General features: G+C 41.2%; 1 protein-coding gene across 5 annotated transcripts in view; it reads left to right on the forward strand.

The window, feature by feature from the left end:
• Nucleotides 1-7333: 7333 nt before the first annotated feature.
• Nucleotides 7334-18981, forward strand: part of ago4 (argonaute RISC component 4) — a 101519-nt gene continuing 89871 nt past the window's right edge. For 4 of the 5 annotated variants that reach the window (XM_084312618.1, XM_084312619.1, XM_084312620.1 and 1 more), the window contains exons 1-2: nucleotides 7334-7505; nucleotides 16139-16207. In XM_084312618.1, the coding sequence (XP_084168744.1) occupies nucleotides 7487-7505; nucleotides 16139-16207 (88 nt within the window). In that variant the 5' untranslated portion in view covers nucleotides 7334-7486. Of the gene's footprint in view, nucleotides 7506-16138; nucleotides 16212-18981 lie in introns of all 5 variants that reach the window. The other variant, XM_084312622.1, reaches the window with a different exon arrangement.

Here is an 18981-nt window from a genome sequence, read left to right on the forward strand (position 1 = left end):
TCTTATTTAATTTTTTTCTAAATTGTTTTTGTTTTACTGTAATTTTAACCTGTACTGGATAGTATTTTATGTTTGTCTGATATTTGCTGAGCTTACAGTGTTATGCACATAGTAGCATGAAAACTGGGACATGTTTTGTTGTGATTCTCCATGTTGAAATGTTGACTGATTTGGTTATATGGAGAGAATTTTTATTTTCATCAGTCTGCATCATTGATTTGGTTATATGGAGAGAACATTTTTATTTTCATCAGTCTGCATCATTGATTTTGGTAGATAAATAAATTATATTTATCAGTATACAGCATTGGTCTTGTGTAGTGTTGTGAATTTATTGTATATTTGCACATTCTCTACGTACTTCACTTACAGTACTCTAATCACTGAGAAGTAGAATTGCTAAATGTGTTTTAGTAAAAATACCAAACACTAACAAACATTCAGTACAGACAATGGGGATGCTGACATCTTAAAAAAAAAGTTAAAAAAATAAAAGAAATCCGGGGCTAGGAGAAAAACACCCGGGCTAACAACGCCACTGCTGTACATCTGTGTATACTGTATGTCTGTATACTGTATTTCTGTGTATAATGTACATCTGTGTGTATACTGTACAGCTGTGTATACTGTACGTCTGTGTGTATACTAGGGGTGTGGAAAATTCTCAATTCTGTAAAGTAATTGAAAAAAAAAAAAAAGTGGTAAAGTAGTAAGATCCTTTTTCATTCGTTTTTTGCATCTATTCATGATCTGATGGCTGTTGTGTTGTGTTGGTAATAAAGAGTTTATTTATTTATATGAACAATTTCAAGATTATTACTTTAATTAACAAATAACAGAACGTTATAAACACAATCATATAGACCGAAAAGAAATGAGAACAAAGGTTTGTTTTTATTATACTGTAGTTTAATAATAATTTACATACAGAACATTTCATACAACAGTAGTAGAACAACATGCTAATTATAAAATAAAAATTTCACACAATTAGTACTGGATTTTTACAAATAGAAAATACAATTAGTGTAACAGCTCCAGGTTTTAAAGGGGTGAGGAGGGAGAGGGGGAAAAGGGTGCCTGGTACTTTGGTGATGACATGGCAAGAGGGAGGGGCGAGGAGGAGTGACACAAGGTAGGAAAGATGGGGGGGGGGGGGGGGGGGGCTGGGGCGCCCTGCGTTTTAGGGTTGTTGATGGGAGGGGGATTCCCGATCAAGAGGGAGGGGGGAGGAGGAGAGTGACACGGGGGGAAAGGTTGGGGGGAGGGGCAACGGTGATCGCCGATATACTGCCTTGATGTAGGTGCGGTGTTCAAAAAGGTTCGATACATGTTTGAAAAAGAGTAGGAAGTATACTTTATTTACTTTTACTACAACTCAATTGAATGTACTAATTAAAAATCTTACAAAACATCATATATATATATGCAAAACAAAACTATGTACAAAAAAATTACAATTTTTAATATGTAAAAACAATTCTCGACTTTTTTCGCATGGTGATCAGGAATTGGAATATACCATTTGGATACCATCTGATGTCAGGTAAGGAATCTATTATCAGTGTTAGGATAATCAGACTCGTTTTCGAGGAGATATAAGCGTTTCCACTATATGTGATATGGCTGTTTCACTGTAAAAGCCATGAGGAAAATAATAGCAGAGATTACCAGCGCACGGCACGAGCGTGCGTGTGCACACATATACTATCGACCATCTAGCGTTTATTTGAAAACAATTCATAAATAGACCGACAAATGATAACGTTCTGGAATATTCCAGTAAAAGGCGATTATCAGGGAATGTGTTGTTTTTTCTTCTAAACAGAGTGGTTTTCAAAATGCTATAAAAAGGAAATGAAGCGATAAAAACACAATCTGCTTTGCCAATGTTGACTGGAAAATGATTCTTTGATAAGCGATGGGCAGATTAGACACATAGCATAATTTAAAACATAGATTAGGCGATATTAACGTTACATGGGCCGTGGCATCAATGGGGTAAAAAGGAAAACACGGCCTGGCACTGAAAAGAAACAATGAGAAAGAAACCATAGGACTCCTCTTGTTTCTGTGGTCATGGCAATGTTTACTAAGTGCCCGGGAGGGGTAAGGTCATTTTATTAGCGTAGGTTTTCTTTAGCAGCCAACGTTGGACCAAGGGATGGAGGGGTTTCGGATAGACCCTTAGCGCAGGGCCCCCCCCTAACGAGGGGCTCTCGCTCGCACACCAATGGGGTTTATGCCAAGAGGAGCGGGTGTTTCCCCCCTCGCTTGGAGGTCGAATTCAATAACGTGTTAAATGTTATATGTTAAATGTTGGGAAGAATGTAGGGTATGGGAGGCAGCTAACATATGCAATAACTGGGAAATGAATGTCAGGACCATAAACGGACCAGACCAAGCAAGAACGAAAACGGCTGTCCCTCATATACCAATGCCCTGTCCTGTGAGTCTTGTGGTGGTGGTTGTCTTATTCTAGAAAAATGAGTAGATTGGCTATGCAAAAACGAAACATCATACCGTAAAGAAAAGAAAATGTTGTTGTAAAATGTGAAGAGGTGATTTACAGTAGGAAAAAGGGAAAATGTTTATGCAAATTTTCGTAACCACTGAAACAAAATTGTAAATCGTCTATGAAAACGTGGAATTCATACTGTAAAGAAAAATTGTATATGTGAAAAAGTGACTTTGGAAAAGAAAAGGAAAATGTCCATGCAAAAATGTAATAAAAAGTGACTTTGGAGAAATGAACCAAAATAAAGAGTTATAAAAAAAATCTCAAAGCTTTAAAGGAAAACTCCAACATTTTGGGAAATTAGCTTATTTAACATCTTCCCTGGAGTTAGACAAGAAGATACATACCTTTTTTGTTTCTGTGCGTGCATTTAGCTTTGGGAACAGTCGCTCCATTAGCGTAGCTTAGCTTCATCACTGGAAGTGGGGGAGATCCAGAGCCTGACGTTCCCTTACACTGTATACAGTCACAAAATACACTCCAAATACAACTCCAAAACGTTCATGTAAACATGTTGTGACCTGTGTATTCACCACATGGAGAAATAACCCTAACCCTTCCATAATGTCCTTCTCAAGTATTGTCCAAAGCGGTTACACTTTGAATATCCAGCGATGCAGGCACGCACAATGTTGGCCATCATGGATCATAATGAGAACCATGAGACAAAGCGTGAACAGGCACAAACAGCAGCGGGTAAGTACTATACTGAAAAACACTCCTCTTACCCTAACCCTAACAAATGGGGTCAGTTATGATACTGTATGTCTAGGCCAGAAATTATATACTGTATATATCATTACAGACATTTCTATGGCTGAAAACTCAAACACCTCTGGGTAAGAGGAGTGTTTTTCTGTATAGTACTTACCCGCTGCTGTTTGTGCCTGTTCACGCTTTGTCTCGTGGTTCTCATTATGATCCATGATGGCCAACATTGTGCGTGCCTGCATTGCTGGATATTCAAAGTGTAACCGCTTTGGACAATACTTGAGAAGGACATTATGGAAGGGTTAGGGTTATTTTTTATTTCTCCACATGGTGAATACACAGGTCACAACATGTTTACATGAACGTTTTGGAGTTGTATTTGGAGTGTATTTTGTGACTGTATACAGTGTAAGGGAACGTCAGGCTCCGGATCTCCCCCACTTCCAGTGATGAAGCTAAGCTATGCTAACGGAGCGACTGTTCCCAAAGCTAAATGCACGCACAGAGACAAAAAAGGTATGTATCTTCTTGTCTAACTCCAGGGAAGATGTTAAATAAGCTAATTTCCCAAAATGTTGGAGTTTTCCTTTAAGAATGCTGGTTAAATTTGCAGATTGCGGAGAGGCAGCCTGGACGCTCTAGGGGTTGTTGGAGCTTCGTTGGTCGTCTTAGTGTTATTTAGCTGAAAAGGGGAAAGAAACGGCAAGAAATTAATACAGATATTCCCACCGTCACTGTTCTTAACTCATTCTGCGCCATCGCTTAACACTTTCAATGCCAACGTGTTTGTATTGAGCTGTACTGTATTGTACCCATTCTGCAATCTGTTAATAAAGTTTTCAATCAATCAATCAATCAATCAATCAGCAATCACCAGCAACACTCTAGCAATCACCTACAGCTACAACCTACACCATAGTAATGACCTATAGTGCCAACATAGCAACCACCTAGAACCATCGAAACACACCAATCACATCTACGAACACCCTAGCAACCATCTTGGAACCTAGTAGCCTACTTATACCTACCAACATCAACAACTACTCATTGTACAACTGATACAGCTGCTGATACAGCTGCTGCTGCTACTACTATAATAGTAATTACTCCTTTTACTACATATCGCTGCTGTCCATTTTTTGAATTTTTTTTTATTATATAAATCAACTCCGTAGATCATTCTCCATATGTGTGTGTGGGTTTTACAAAGTTTAAACAATGGGAAAGCATTAAACCGATCATCTGTCTAAACCTCCTAACTCTATTCACCCTCAAATCTGTGTTAGTTTTTTTCATCTGCTGAAAAGTTGGGTTTTTGGAGTTATGAGGTTTTGTCCCGACAGCAGCGATATGCACTTTCTACTGATTTTTCTACTTTTTACCAATATGTGAATGGTTGTAAATACATTTTTACAGTTTTTATTTTATTTATTATTATATATATATATTTTTACAAATTTCATTGAACTTCATATTGCACTTTTTACTGAAGTAAGACCATTCTTTCTTGAATATTCTTTAAAGGTGCACCGGTTATGATGGACGACGACAAACCTCTGAAAAGTCTAAATATATATTTTATGTGGTTTATTCAATTATGGATCCTTGGAGCAGTGTTTGAAATGAGAAAGGATCTGTTTGGCTGCAGGTGCACCTACTCTCAAACTGTGACTTGTGAATCACGATATGACATTTTTACTGCCTGCCTGCTGTGGCTGTTTTGTTTGACCCTGTTTGTCTTACCACGTTTAATCTTGTTCTGTTTTAACTTTGTATTTATTTTACCCCCTGCCCCCTGTCCCTCAAAAGGCTGTGCCTTTTGCCAGGTCGCCATTGTAAATATGATTTTCTTCTTACTGTAATGACGTATCTGGTCAAATAAAGGTTAAATAAAATAAAATACTGTAAGCTATATATGTTACCACTTAGTATTTCTACTGTATTGTCTGTTTTATGTGTTCATTGATTGATTGAAAACTTTATTAACAGATTGCAGAATGGGTACAATACAGAATGGCTCAATACAAACAACTGCTAAGAGGATGCAGACCAGAAAAAGATGGACATGTGTAACGGTTGTGACAACGTCACCTCAAACTTTGATGCCACGAGTGGGAGTCGAACCCCGGTCTCCCACATCGCAGGCAGCAACACAGACCGCTATACCAAGAGGTGAATCCACTTCTAAGTACTGGGTCTATGCGTCTTTTGAGGATGTGAGAGTGAGTTTAACCCATAGCACCGCTACTCACCCCAGCCCTTCTTGACTGCGCTTCACGATACCATCCGTTACACATGTACCGGGGCCAGTTTCTAATTGCAGCCACCCGTAGGTGCTCTTTGAGAGCGGTTTTGAAGGAGGGTAGCGATTCACATTCCTTTACGGCTGTATAGGGCGTTCCACATTATTGTGGCATAATTGCGAAACGTGTTAAGTCCCTTGTTTGAGCCGAATCTGGGTTGAACATGATTTGTGGAACTCCCTCTGGTGTTGTGGTCGTGGTATTCACTGACCTTTGGGAAGTATTTCGACATGTACATGGGTATCTTAGTGGTGTAGTGTATCTTGTAGACCAGGCCCATTGCAAGTTGCTGTCGTCTATTCTAAGCCATCCTAGGTTGTCAAAATGGGCAGGGGTAAGGTGGGTTTTAGGAGTAAGGCCAAGCAGTAGTCTGACCAGTTTGTTTTGTGATGTTTGTAGCCTTGTTTTTAGGGCCTTTGAGGTGCTTTGGTACCATGAGGTGCAAGAATAGTCGTAGTACCCTTGAATGAGTGCTCCTGTTAGAGTCTTCAAGGTATTCTTGTTTACCAGAGAGGAGATCCAGTACAAGAATCTTGTTCGTTGGTTGAATTTTTTTATTACATTGGTTGCCATTTTGTCACATGAAAGATTTGCCTCTAGGATGGAACCCAGGTATGTAATTTCATCTTTCCTTGTGACAATATTGTCACCCACTGTAACAGAGAAGCCTTTGGCCTTGCTGAGTTTGCTATTTGATCCAAAGAGAATGGATTCTGTTTTACCCAGGTGTAATGATAGTTTGTTATCAGCAAGCCATGTGCAGATTCTGCCGAGTTCAGAGCTGAGGGCTTTTTCAACCTGCAACTTGTCCATGTCAGAGACCAGCAGGGCTGAGTTGTCCATGAACAGGAACAAGTTGCAGTCACAAGCTGATGACATGTCATTTGCATAAATTAGGAACCGTAAAGGTCCTAGTATGCTTCCTTGTGGAACACCACAGCTCACTGGCAGGAGGGGGGGGGGGGCAGTGTACCGTTCACCTCCACCATCTGTTCTCTCCCCTCCAGGTGGTTCATTGTACTGTGCAACCACTGCTGCCATGTTTGACCAGGTCTCCCTTGGGAAATAGATTTTGAATCTCAATGAAACTTCTTGGTAAAATAAAGGCTAAATAGATAAATACAAATAAAACCTTCGCCATACAAATAAACATCCTCTAAGCCAACTTGGTTTTCTTTTTCAAAGGGGGATTTTTTGAACGTGTTTGATTGATTGATTGAAAACTTTATTAACAGATTGCAGAATGGGTACAATACAGTACAGCTCAATACACACAATTGTTAAGGGGATGCAGACCAGAGAAAGACTTTCGTCTTGTTTACATCAGGGTCCCCCATTTTCAATTCATCAGGTGTGTAAATCAAATCAAATGTATTTGTAAGGCCCGACAACACACGTTAATGTCCCCATGGGCCGTACACGTCTTCTTTAAACAAGTCAAGAAGAAACATCACAATAAGTCAAGAACAAAACACAAAAACACCATAAGGTCCAACATTTTTTAAATAAATGCAAAATAAATAAACTGTACTGTATTTATTAGTATTTGTAACTAATTATTGTAGAGACACAAGCTATTATGTATTTGTAACACACTCACATTTTCCACAGAAAATGCCTTTTCTAGTTTATTATCATCATTTACAAAGATTTTCAATTGTCAATTCCTGTGTGGCCATGTTGCGCACGCGCACAGATGTTCCACACAGAGCCTCCCCCCAGCGCGCATGCTCACTTAAAAAAAATCCACTGGACTTGCTCTAAATCACTCAGGAGACAAACGACGCATCCCCCCGCGAGCTCGCTGGAGAAGATCTCTACGTCGCATTTTATATTCCCCCTCTCTTTCTTAATTTAGCCACCCTTAAGCTTCGCGATACCGCCCCCAATCTCAGTGTCGGTACGGAGCCGCCAGGCCGGGACAGAGACGGAGAGAGAGCCCGACTCGGCCATGGAAGCGCTCGGACCCGGTAAGAGAGGGAGAGAGAGAGAGAGCACGAGCTCTGCCCGGGTCTGGAGCACGCGCGCGCTAATGCATCGCTTCACTGGGGGCCGTGGTCCCAGCGCGAGGCCTCCACCGGCAGCCAGGCAGCAGCAACCAATAGGGGATATCTGCAGAGCCGCAAGCCCAACGTCTAGGCGGGGCTTCGGGGCTTGTACTCTGTGCAGACGTTGGGGCTTGCGGCTCTGCAGATATCCCCTACTCGGCAGCACGGGGGGAAACAAACTGAGACGAGAGCAGCTCACACAGAGAGAGAGAGAGAGACGAGGCCCAACTCCATTATTTACACCGAAGACAAGCGTGTATATTATTATCCGCCACACTCCCGTAGCCTAATAATTAGTAGTATCTCGTCTCGACCCGCCTCTGTGTGTCCGGCGTCAAAATGGAAAAGCTATGAAAATGATTTCATAAAGAAAGAAGCGAACCCACATTTTGGGAAAGCCATACGTTCTTCTTCTTACTTGGCCTAAAACGCGTATTATAGACTCGACCAAACATGAAACTTCTATTTATTTATGCTTCTTTGACACACTGTTGTTAATTCATTTCAGTATTATTTTTGCTGTCATTATAGGTTATATAATAATAACACAACATGGGGGAGGTGTTCATTGTGTTGTGTTGGGGGGGATTTAACTGTCGGATCTTCCTTCCGCGTCGTGTTGTGTGTGTTTATGGTTGAAGCGTGTTTATTTATGAATGTGACGGTTTCATAACAAATCGATGGCTATTTCGCTTTGATATCAAGTAGATAATGACCCACACCGTGTAACGTGTCCACCCTCTTCATCATACATTTATTACAATGAAATGTCGTGTGTTTTCTTGTAGCTATAATTGCGTGATCGTCATTAGAAACCGTGGGTTAATAATGCTACAAACGGCTACGAATCTGTAGATACCAAAAGAACTGTCTGCTATGGATTGAATATTTCTCTGATAATTGCTGAAAAGAGGCAAAAACATGATCTATATACAGGTCACCATTGGTAGTAGTCTCTCTCGACCCGCCTGGTGGATGTGTGTCCGGCGTAAAAATGGAAAGCTATGAAAATGATTTAATAATAATAATAATAATAATAAAAAAGCTAACACACATTTCGGAAAGCCATACGTTCTTCTTACTTGGCCTAAACGCGTATAGACTTGACAAAACATGAAACTTCTATTTATTTGACACACTGTTAATTGTGATGGGAATGTTATCTATACACATGATTTATACAACGGCTCATCTTTTGTCCTTTTAACATTTTCCATAACATAATTCATTTCAGTATTATTTTTGCTGTCATTGGTTTACGTCGCCTCCTCTCCTTGGGAAGCAATCATGCGCCTCTATAGTAGCTCACACCGGGGATCGAGCTTTGCCTGGAGAATATAATGGCGTTTCTTTCTTATCGATCGGACCTGTTAGACCACCTCCATATTAGTCATGTTCCAGATATTGATAACAAAGGCATTTATGCAGCGACGCAGTGGCTCTTGTAAAACACAGAGGCTAAAAAAAGACTGATGCTATAAGCCACACACACAATGCGTCCGGGCCTCAAATAGCTAGCTATCCCCCCAAACCCACAATATGGAGAATGGAGTAATATACCTTTATATATATATATAAAAAAACAAATGTCATTCTCATTTTTTGCTGATTTAATTCGTTTTATTTGTCTTTGTGGAGCACTTCTTTTTTAAATGCAGCATCTTGTTCAGTTTATTGCCATATTTTAATAATTTACAGGACAGAGAAGATTAGACAGTCAATTCCGTTTTACTGACTGACTATATATATATATATTATCCACGCATCAGCTGCAATAACTTAGGCTTGTGATTGTAGGACAATGAAATCATTCCCAGGGGGGGAATTAGTTTTGCTTTGCTGCAAATTCAGCCATTTAAAACCGACTCCACCCTGGTTTTTAAATAGATAATATGCTCCATGAGGCAAAAGGGTCGGCGGGGAGAACTCCATCCACCCATGCGTTGACACACAACACGTTTCACAGGAGATGTTCTTGGATCTGTCCTTTTTCCCTTTCATCACATTCCTCTTGACGCATCTACTGCTCAGTGCTCACCCATCCAACGCGTGGGCACCGTACCTTAAAACACTGCTCCTCTGTGTTTGCGCTGCGAGGAGATGAGGCGACGCGGGCAGCTGGATGTCTTGTGTCATTACGGTTCCAACAATGTGGGGGGCCCTCCTACAGTTCAGTTCTGGGGGTGTCTTCAGAAAAAAACGCATGCACCTCCTGACCTGAAGGAATGGACCGCCCCAAGAATAGTTAGCAATAACCATTCCCCCCCCCCCCCCCCCCCCCCCCCATTTAATTTGTGTATTTTAGTGAGCCGTTTTATGGGGGATTTGACATGTTTGTAGGCTACTCCACTCACTCAAGTTGTGGATATTTCTGTGTCGCGAATGACTGATGAGCCTCAAGTGATGGGCCTCTTCTTTCCCCACTCGTCCGGGGTATTCTGAAGTAGCCTAATCCAGGTGATTTGCAGGTGTGTGTGCATGAAAGAGTGCGCATGTGTTTGTGTGAGAGTAGGTGGGTGCATTCTGCAAGTGCTCAGAGCCGTTAGCCTCTGTGAGTCATCACCACGGCCATTATCCTCTTTCACATGTTAAGTCTGCCGAGTCGATTAACGGCAGCCACATCCTGGTGAATTCTGGTTTTGTGGTTTGTTTAAAAAAAATGTGTCGGTGCCACATGCTGCTCAGCATGGTGATCTTCAAATCAATGAGATCTACTCTATTCAAACGTCTATTTTTGCCTCGTATAGTGACGGGTGGGTGGGTGACTTGCGACCGGTCACAGGTGGTGCTAGCCCCTTTCGTGACTGCGATGTGCAAGCCAGGGGCTTTTGAATACGCAGTCACTTATAGCTCCCTAGTAGCCAGGTTAATTTGGACCACCAAGCACTGCTTAAAAGCTTGGCGTGGGTCTGAAATATATCGGATATAAATTTCAAAGGTACCCAGCGTTCAATTAGCTTTTTTATTCTCACACACACACACACACACAGTGGGGTTTGAAAGCTCGGCGTTGCTAATAAACATTTTAAATCATTTTTATAAACTGGTCAACACTGCTCAAAACGGCTGTATTTCCGTATTTGGCTGCCTGGTGCGCCTGCGCTGTGATCACAGCGCATTTTAAGCAGTGCTTGGTGGTCCAAATTAACCTGGCTACTAGGGAGCTATAAGTGACTGCGTATTCAAAAGCCCCTGGCTTGCACATCGCAGTCACGAAAGGGGCTAAGGTGGTGCAGACTCGTGGGTTTCCCCACCCCGACTAGGAGGCTTCGCATGCCCAGCCGGCTCAACCCACGTCAGTTAGTTTGAAGGGGAACTCGGGATCTGTTTTGTAGCTTCCTTTTCCAACGGTAATACAGCAAGCCAACATTCGCTGACTACTTCCGTTGTTCACCCAAGCCATATAGTGAGCATAGCCAATGTTATGGTGTTGGTGTCCTGCTGACCTAAACTGTAGCCAGGCAGAACTGAAGACGATAGATTGAATGAACATGTTTCTCGTCTTCTCGGTACGTGTGCCGTTTCCTGTGCCGTCAGTGGCCACTTCCTCTTTAGCTGATGGCTGTCGAAGAAGATGCAGCGCTACCTCTTAACCCCTTCACTGCCACACTACAGAAGGTTAACCTTTCACTACCCCACTAGACGGTTAACCATCTGTAGTGGTAGTGAAAGGGTTGACCTTCTGTAGTGTGGTTGTGAAAGGGTTAACCCTGTGGTAGTGAAAGGGTTAACTCAGGAAAAGGAGAATTATGAAGGAATATGTTTTGCAATGTGTTAGTTTCTGTTGGCTGATTTTAGATGAAGGCTTTGTTGCAGGATGCTGTGGTTAATCTGGAACAATTGGTTATGAGGTAGCATACCATTTAAGCCCACATACCCCTATAAGCCCACTAGTAATCTTTGCTGCTTAATACAACTTTTTATTGCTCGTATATTTAATTCTTTGGTGCGTCTTCCAATTCACAAAGTTCTTGAGTAAAACTGAGTCTGTATTTAAACAAATCTGATAACTGGTCAATGAATTAAGAGATGCTTATATGTACCAGCTTTTTCGGCAAGCTATTCGGTATTCGCAGAGTTTATCAAAATTAAATGGTTATGCTTCCAGGGGAGGAAACTAACTTTTTGGCTTACCAGCCAACTGGCGAGTATATGATTTTTTTTACCAGCCAAACTGATTTTTTACCAGCCATAAATAAATCGCGCTAATTCTAATTGTGATAATTACTTCTTTGTATGTCTTCGTCTAAATTGATTTTCAATCATAGTAATAATCACACCGTGTCTCTCTACTCTTATTAATGTTTTATGGTAATAAATATTTTAAAGTGTCTCTACTCTTCACAATATTAGCATAAAACTTATATTAAGCACACCGTCTCTACACTTCAAAATATTAGGATATCACATATTAACATGAAAGAGGGAACTATTCTGGACTGGGTTGGGCTGAACTGGGCAGTGAAAGATGCTGGACTGGACTGGGTTGGTCAGGGAAAGTTGGGCTGGTCTAGGTTGGACTGGGTTGGGCTGGGCTGGGCAGTGAAAGAACCAAGCATTTCACCAATGTAATAGCTAAATAAAACAACTTGAACTTGACTGTTATATTTGCACTCTGGTTGGATGCCAAACGTATTCTGGTTGTACTGTACTTGTGCTGTATGATGACAATACATTGGAATCGAATCTCATGACAACGCTAGGGGTTCAGCAGGTGTATTCTGAATGACCAGTATGACAACATCACCGTTGTGAAGGGCATATGGGCGAGTGGTGATATGGGGGGACACCCGGTAATAATTCGGTAATAATAAAATGTCACTCGGCTGCATTTAAGCAAGGCCGCTCAGTATAGTCCACTATGTTGAACGCGCGTTATGGTAGCTTGTTACATGCTAGGTAGCTAGCCGGCTAATGCTGGTTGAATCGTTAGCCTCACGCCCACTTGTCATTCTCATCCGACTCGAAGGAGACGCGTCGCGTGCTGTTGTTCGCCCCCATGTCAGACAGACCGCACTTATATCCGAAAGCGACGACTCTACATGCAATTATTTTCATCCACTGATGTGTTTTTGTCTACGTTGTCAAGCCGGTGACAGGAGTCTGTAGGGCCACAGTGGTCTGTCCACTTCCCCTAGATGGGCGGCATCTTCTAGAAAATGAGTGTTCATTGGAGGAGCTTGGAGCGCAACGATGATGTTCATTGGTTATGGATTATTATGAGGCGCAAATGGGAGGAATCATAAGGGGGGAGTCAGAGTTCGGCTTGTGCCAGTGAGCGAATCAGCAGATTGCAAAATTATTTTTTTAGTTTTGTTTACTACTCGCCAGTGTGGCGAGTGCTCTTCATGAATCACTCGCCAAACATAAAGAATACTCATTTGGCGAGTCAAATGGCCTAATTTCCTCCCCTGTGCTTACCCATAACTCACACACATGGCTCTTATTAACCCAGGTTTTACCCAATATTGCATAGTTGTTATTAGGGATGCACCGAATATTCGGCCGCCGATAATTATCGCCCGAAAATGGTCAAAAAGGCTCTTTCAGCTTTCGGCCGAAAGGGTTTTAGCACCGAAAATATATCACTGAATGTCAAAGAACAGGGATGTTTTTGCGTCTTTAACATGCTTTATATCCTCACCATTACTATATGCCCGTCGCGGTTAAAAACCTTTTTAATTAAAGTTAGCGTTAAGCTAGCTAACAAGGCTTCCGGTCCGCACGACTTAGTGATTGAATGCCACCATCGGCGCCAATGTTAACGTTAATATCGCCTAATCTATGTTTTATATTATGGCTGTGTCTAATCTGCCCGTCGCTTATTAAAGAATCATTTTCCAGTCAGTGCTGTCAAGGCAGATTGGTTTTTTATCGCTTCATTTCCATTTGAGAGCATTTTGAAAAGCACCCGTTTTGAGGTAAAAAAACAGCCCATTCTGTGATAATCGCCTTTTACTGGAATATTCCAGAACGTTGATATTTGTCGGCCCATTTATGAATCGTTTTCAAATAAACGCTAGATGATCAATAGTATACATGCACGCAGGCACATTCGAGGCGCGCGCTGATAATAGCCGTTTTCATTTCCTCATGGATTTTACAGTGAAACCGCTGGAGCACATATCAGAAAAAAGCTTATATCTTCATCAAAACGAGTCTGATTATCCTAACACTGATAACATAGATTCCTTACCTGACATCAGATGATATCCAACTGGTATATTCCAATTCCTGATCACCATTCGAAAAAATCGATAAGTGTATAGATCTAACGTGTATACAGTAGAACTCATGATCCGCGGCGCTCAGAGGATCCAGAATGAACTCTGGTAACCCCGGCTGCATCAGTGGACTGGAAAATGTGGACTGGAATATTTTTTTCCCCCCATCCATTTTCATTGAGTCCATTCCAAAATCCCTGATGTCATCTGGGAGACGATAGGGGGCGCTTTTTTCACATCTGATCGCCGGCGGCCCTTGGGTAGGCTAGGGTAGGCTCGCGTGATGCAATATGATTTCAGATGGAAAGAAAAAAAAAGAAAAAAAAAATTCAGAGAAATCTCGTGAGTGGCTTTCAACGTAACTATCGTAAACACGATAAGCCGTGAGTGGCACTCAAAGTGTTAAAGCTACGCCACCCCCCGCTAATAGTCACGGGAGATGTAGTAAATACAACAGTCCTTCCATGTAGGCTAGAACGCTGTGAATTATGACAGTAGTTCAAGTTTCTTTATTAGTTGTCATACAAAAATACAGTACTTTTATATAAAATGCTTACTGTAGCCACTACAGTAACATCATTAAGTCTGCTATAAGCTATTATCCCCCTCATGTGTGCAGATCTTTATGCAGTTTTTTAAAGCACATTGGCTTTGTTCTGAATGCACTTAGTTTGCTGTAGTTATCCTACAGAGAAAAGAAAATGCACTTGACTTTAATGCACATTTTGTTGTATGCAAAGAGAAAATGTTTAAATTGTACTATCTTTCAGCAGTCAGTCTGGAATTAATGTATGCATTCAAAAGTGCTGAATAAATGTTTTATGGACCCATAATAGTGATTATTAATATTTTTAATTTAAGTTTTGCCATAATCATGTCTTTTGTCATAATCAGGTAGCTGAAAAAATATATATACATTATATATATATATTTCTATCATTTTCGGCATTCGGTTTTCGGCCAACTGTTTCCTATTTTCGGTATCTGTTTCGGCTAAGAATTTCCCATTCGGTGCATCCCTAGTTGTTATATATCCTAGTGCGATTTATATGAAATTATGATGTCTAAAATAAGCAGTAGCTTGGATGTTATTAGAGAATATTAGGCTAATGATGTCCAGAAGTCGTATCATGTGATTGGCATCCCGGTTAGAAAGGCGGGTCACATTCAGGACATGAACACGGATAGGATGGACCTATCTCAGTTGTGATTGGAGGTAGGGCTGGGCGATATGGCCTCTAAATGATATTGCGATATTTTTTGGCCATATCACGATACACAATATATATTGCGAATCTCGTGATATTTTGACATTTCCTCTAAAGCACTTAAAAATGCTTGATTTAACCCTTTGATGCCTACAGTCACGCCAATATTATGATTATAATAGTCCCTGCAACACATGTTTGCACTATTAAACCATGAAGATGCTTTAAAAAAATTATTAAATGAAAATGTACTACGAGTAGTCTACTGACACACTAATTACATTTAAAAAATGTTTTTTTTATTTACATCTAAGACAATTTATATAAAAACTCTTTGGTGCCTAAGACTTTTGCACAGTACTGTGTTTTCTATCCACTTTAGCCAAACACACACACACACGCATATACACTACTGTGAGAAAATAATAATCACACACAAAGGGATAATGGCTTATAGCAGACTTAATGATTTTAGAATATTTCAGATAATGAAATTAAATGTTTATCATCAACTATCCAGTTAGTATTTATACTGTAACGTTTGGCTACTTTAAATCATTGAACGTAGAGGGAGAGCGCGAGAGAGCCAGCCCCACCCCCCTGGGTTTTGTTTTTAAGTTTGCGTTTTGAGCGCCTAAGCTGCCGTTGACGTCACACTCGAACGTCAACACATGAACAGTTGAACACACGGAGATGGAAACTGGATGCCCGATATAAAGAAACGAATAGCTAATAAATATGAAGTTATCTTTTAATCTCTTGTCAAGCCCCCCCCCCCCCCCCCCCCCCCGCCCTTCCTCACGAATGGAACTGTTATCGTGGAGTCCGCTTTGAGCTTTTCCAGGGTTAGCGGCTAACGCTAGTTTTGGGATAACTTAGTTAGCTTAGTTAGCAGCGTCAATTACATTGCATGTCATTGAAGGTCCGCGCTGGTCTGTGTCAACATATACTCGATGTTCATGATATAGTAATTGCGGATGCACCGTCTGCTATAGGTTTAATTTTTATTCAGAGATTTTGGACAATATTGTGTCAGTGCTCTGCCTCATTTGGCTGTGTGTGTTTTTGTTTGACCATTGATTGAAGTAAACAATGAACGGTCTTGTCTCTCTCTCTCTTCTAGCGGGTGTTGTGACGTGGAGCAGCGGCAGTCTTGAAGCCAGAGATGAAAGACCCGGGGGGACTCAGCCCAGTGAGTCTGTCCATTCTGAGGGAATGAATGAATGAATGAATGAATGAATGAAAACTTTATTTAACAGATTGCAGAATGGGTACAATACAGTACGGCTCAATACACACAATTGTTAAGGGGATGCAGACCAGAGAAAGACTTTTGTCTTGTTTCATCAGGGTCCCCCATTTTCAATTCATGACATTTATGACATACCGTAATTCCTCTAATAGTAACCCCGGCTTGTATTTGTTTCAACTGTAGCGGGTACCAGGCTTGTATTAGGAGGAGGCCTGTATAAGAGGGAGGCCTATATTTAAAATTTTCAAACGGATCATAATGAATAAATCAACATTTTGTGTCAGTTTGAACCCAGTAAAATGTACTGGGTTCATTTATTGAAACCAAGTACTGTATGAAATAGTAAACAGTGCAATTACAGGTGGTCACTGGTCATTTCAACGTTTTCAAAGTGAAATCAAGTAACTAGCTCAGTATGCAGCTCAGTATATTAGTAACCCGGCTTGTATTAGGAGGCCGGCTTATAATTGCTTAGCTCAAGAGCGCACCCGGCCATTAATAGAGACCCGGCTTGTATTTGAGACCCGGTTACTATTAGAGGAATTACGGTACCCAACATGCATGACATCATGACATTAATGGCATAGGGACATACATGACATACAGTTATATAGTACTGTTACATTTGTGCAAATATACAGTACTGTTACCCATAGATCCTAACGGAGAATATATACAATATGATGGGGAGGAGACTGTACATTAGGAGGGGGTTGGTCGGTGGGAGAAAAAATATAGATACGGTGGGGAGAGAATATATACATACTGTGGGGAGGAGACTGTGAGGGTTGTGGCGAAGGAATGGGTCCTGGCATTCCATGTTGGTGCACGCACAGACACACACACACGCACACACACACAGGGGCCAGAATTAACAACTGCCAGGCACCAAATGTGGGTAAATGTAGTATTTATTGAGTAAATTATGGAGACCACCTGCCATTCTGTCCGGTAAACTTAAAGTTTTACATAGTTTACTTTAGTGCCCTTTCACACACAACACTTGAAAACTCAAGTACCGGTATTATAAATGTTTAATCATAAAGTCCTGGAGGAGCTGAGTTTTTGCGAGTGAATCTGTGCAGGGCAGGCGGAAGCAATCAAATGTATTTGTAAGGCCCGACGACACACGTTAATGCCCCCCCCCCCCCCCCCCATGGGCCGGACACGTCTTCTTTAAACGAGTCGAGAAGAAACATCACAGTAAATCGAGAACAAAAAACAAAAACACCATGAAATCCAAAATAAAATGTAAAATAAATAAATGAATGAATGAATGCAACACTCCCCAGACATACCCCACGCGGAGGTAAGGAAAAACCCACTAAAAACCTAGCAATAGGAAAAAAGCACCACAGGCAATGTGGAGGAGAGAAACCTTAGAAGGACCTTTCAAGGGGGGCGATCTCCCTACTTGGATGTCGGTGATGGTAGTGTTGCAGTAAAACAGGCGACGCGGTTGGTAATCATGTAGATATATGTGTAATGAAACAAGTACATGCAATAGCAACTGGGGTAAGAACATTTTGAAAGATTGAAAATAGAGCTGATAACGGATCCATTTGAGGTATGGGGGCGGCGTAGAGAGGATCGCATCACCAAGGGACGTCCACTCACAGGGAGACTGGGAGGGAGAGGGGGAGAGAATAACAAGGAATGTTATTATTGTGTTTGATCGCTTAAATTGCCTATTTAGCTTGTAACTGAGTCTGTCAACAAACACAGCTGGCTCCAACACTATTGGACATTTGGTCCACAAACACACAGTCTGATTAATTTGGGGGCTGACCGAAACTATTTGGATACTTCAACTTGGCTATCTTGGAAGCCATCAGTTATACTCTTTTATTTTCCTTCATTAGGCCTAATTCATTGCTTCATGCATTGGTCTTTTAGTCGGGTTTTTCCTCAACTTCAATAGAATTTCAATCTTTCTTATCCTCTTAGTATTTTATTGTGTATCTGAATGTAATCTTGGATGATGATATCCATCTTGATAATGTAAATAAAATAAAATGCATGTATATTTTGGGTCAATTCATTATTATTTCTGTCTGGTAAAAAATCTGTCTGGCCGGTAAATTCTTTCATCTACCAGGCAGCCACCTTGGCAGGTAAGCCAAAAATTTAATTTAGGAACCCTGCACACACACAGTCACACACCCTCTCTCACCACCATGCTGGTGGCAGCTGAGAAGGCTATATATAGGGACAGTTCTGTTTTTGGTGAAAGTGGAAGAGGAAGTCCATGGCCTCCAGTGCGTGCATGAGCCCTCAACGCCACTAGGAGCTGAATGCACATGCATGTTTACACACGCACGCACACTAGGGCTGCACGATTTTGGGAAATAATCTAATTGCGATTTTTCGGACAGATATTATGATTGCGATTACATTTGCGATTATAATAAAAAAAATATATATAAGCAGCCCCACAGAGGTTTATTGTAAAATGCGGCTTGCATCTGGCCTACGCGGTGGGTCTGTTCGGGACACCGAGCCTGAAAATGTTTATTTTTACCTGGGAATCGATACCGTTACCCAACGGTACCTTTTTCTCTGTACTTTACTCTCCCTCTCTGAAGTCTAAACTTCACAACACACAATCTAAAACCCCTTACCTCCCTCTCCCAAACCGATCTTGTATCTCAATGGGACTTCCTGGTTAAAAAAGATTTTTTTATTTTTTTGCGATTTGATAATTGCATCATTCG

The sequence above is a fragment of the Notolepis coatsorum genome (genome assembly GCF_963971535.1).
Source record: "Notolepis coatsorum genome assembly, chromosome: 4".
In the NCBI taxonomy this organism is placed as follows: domain Eukaryota; kingdom Metazoa; phylum Chordata; class Actinopteri; order Aulopiformes; family Paralepididae; genus Notolepis; species Notolepis coatsorum.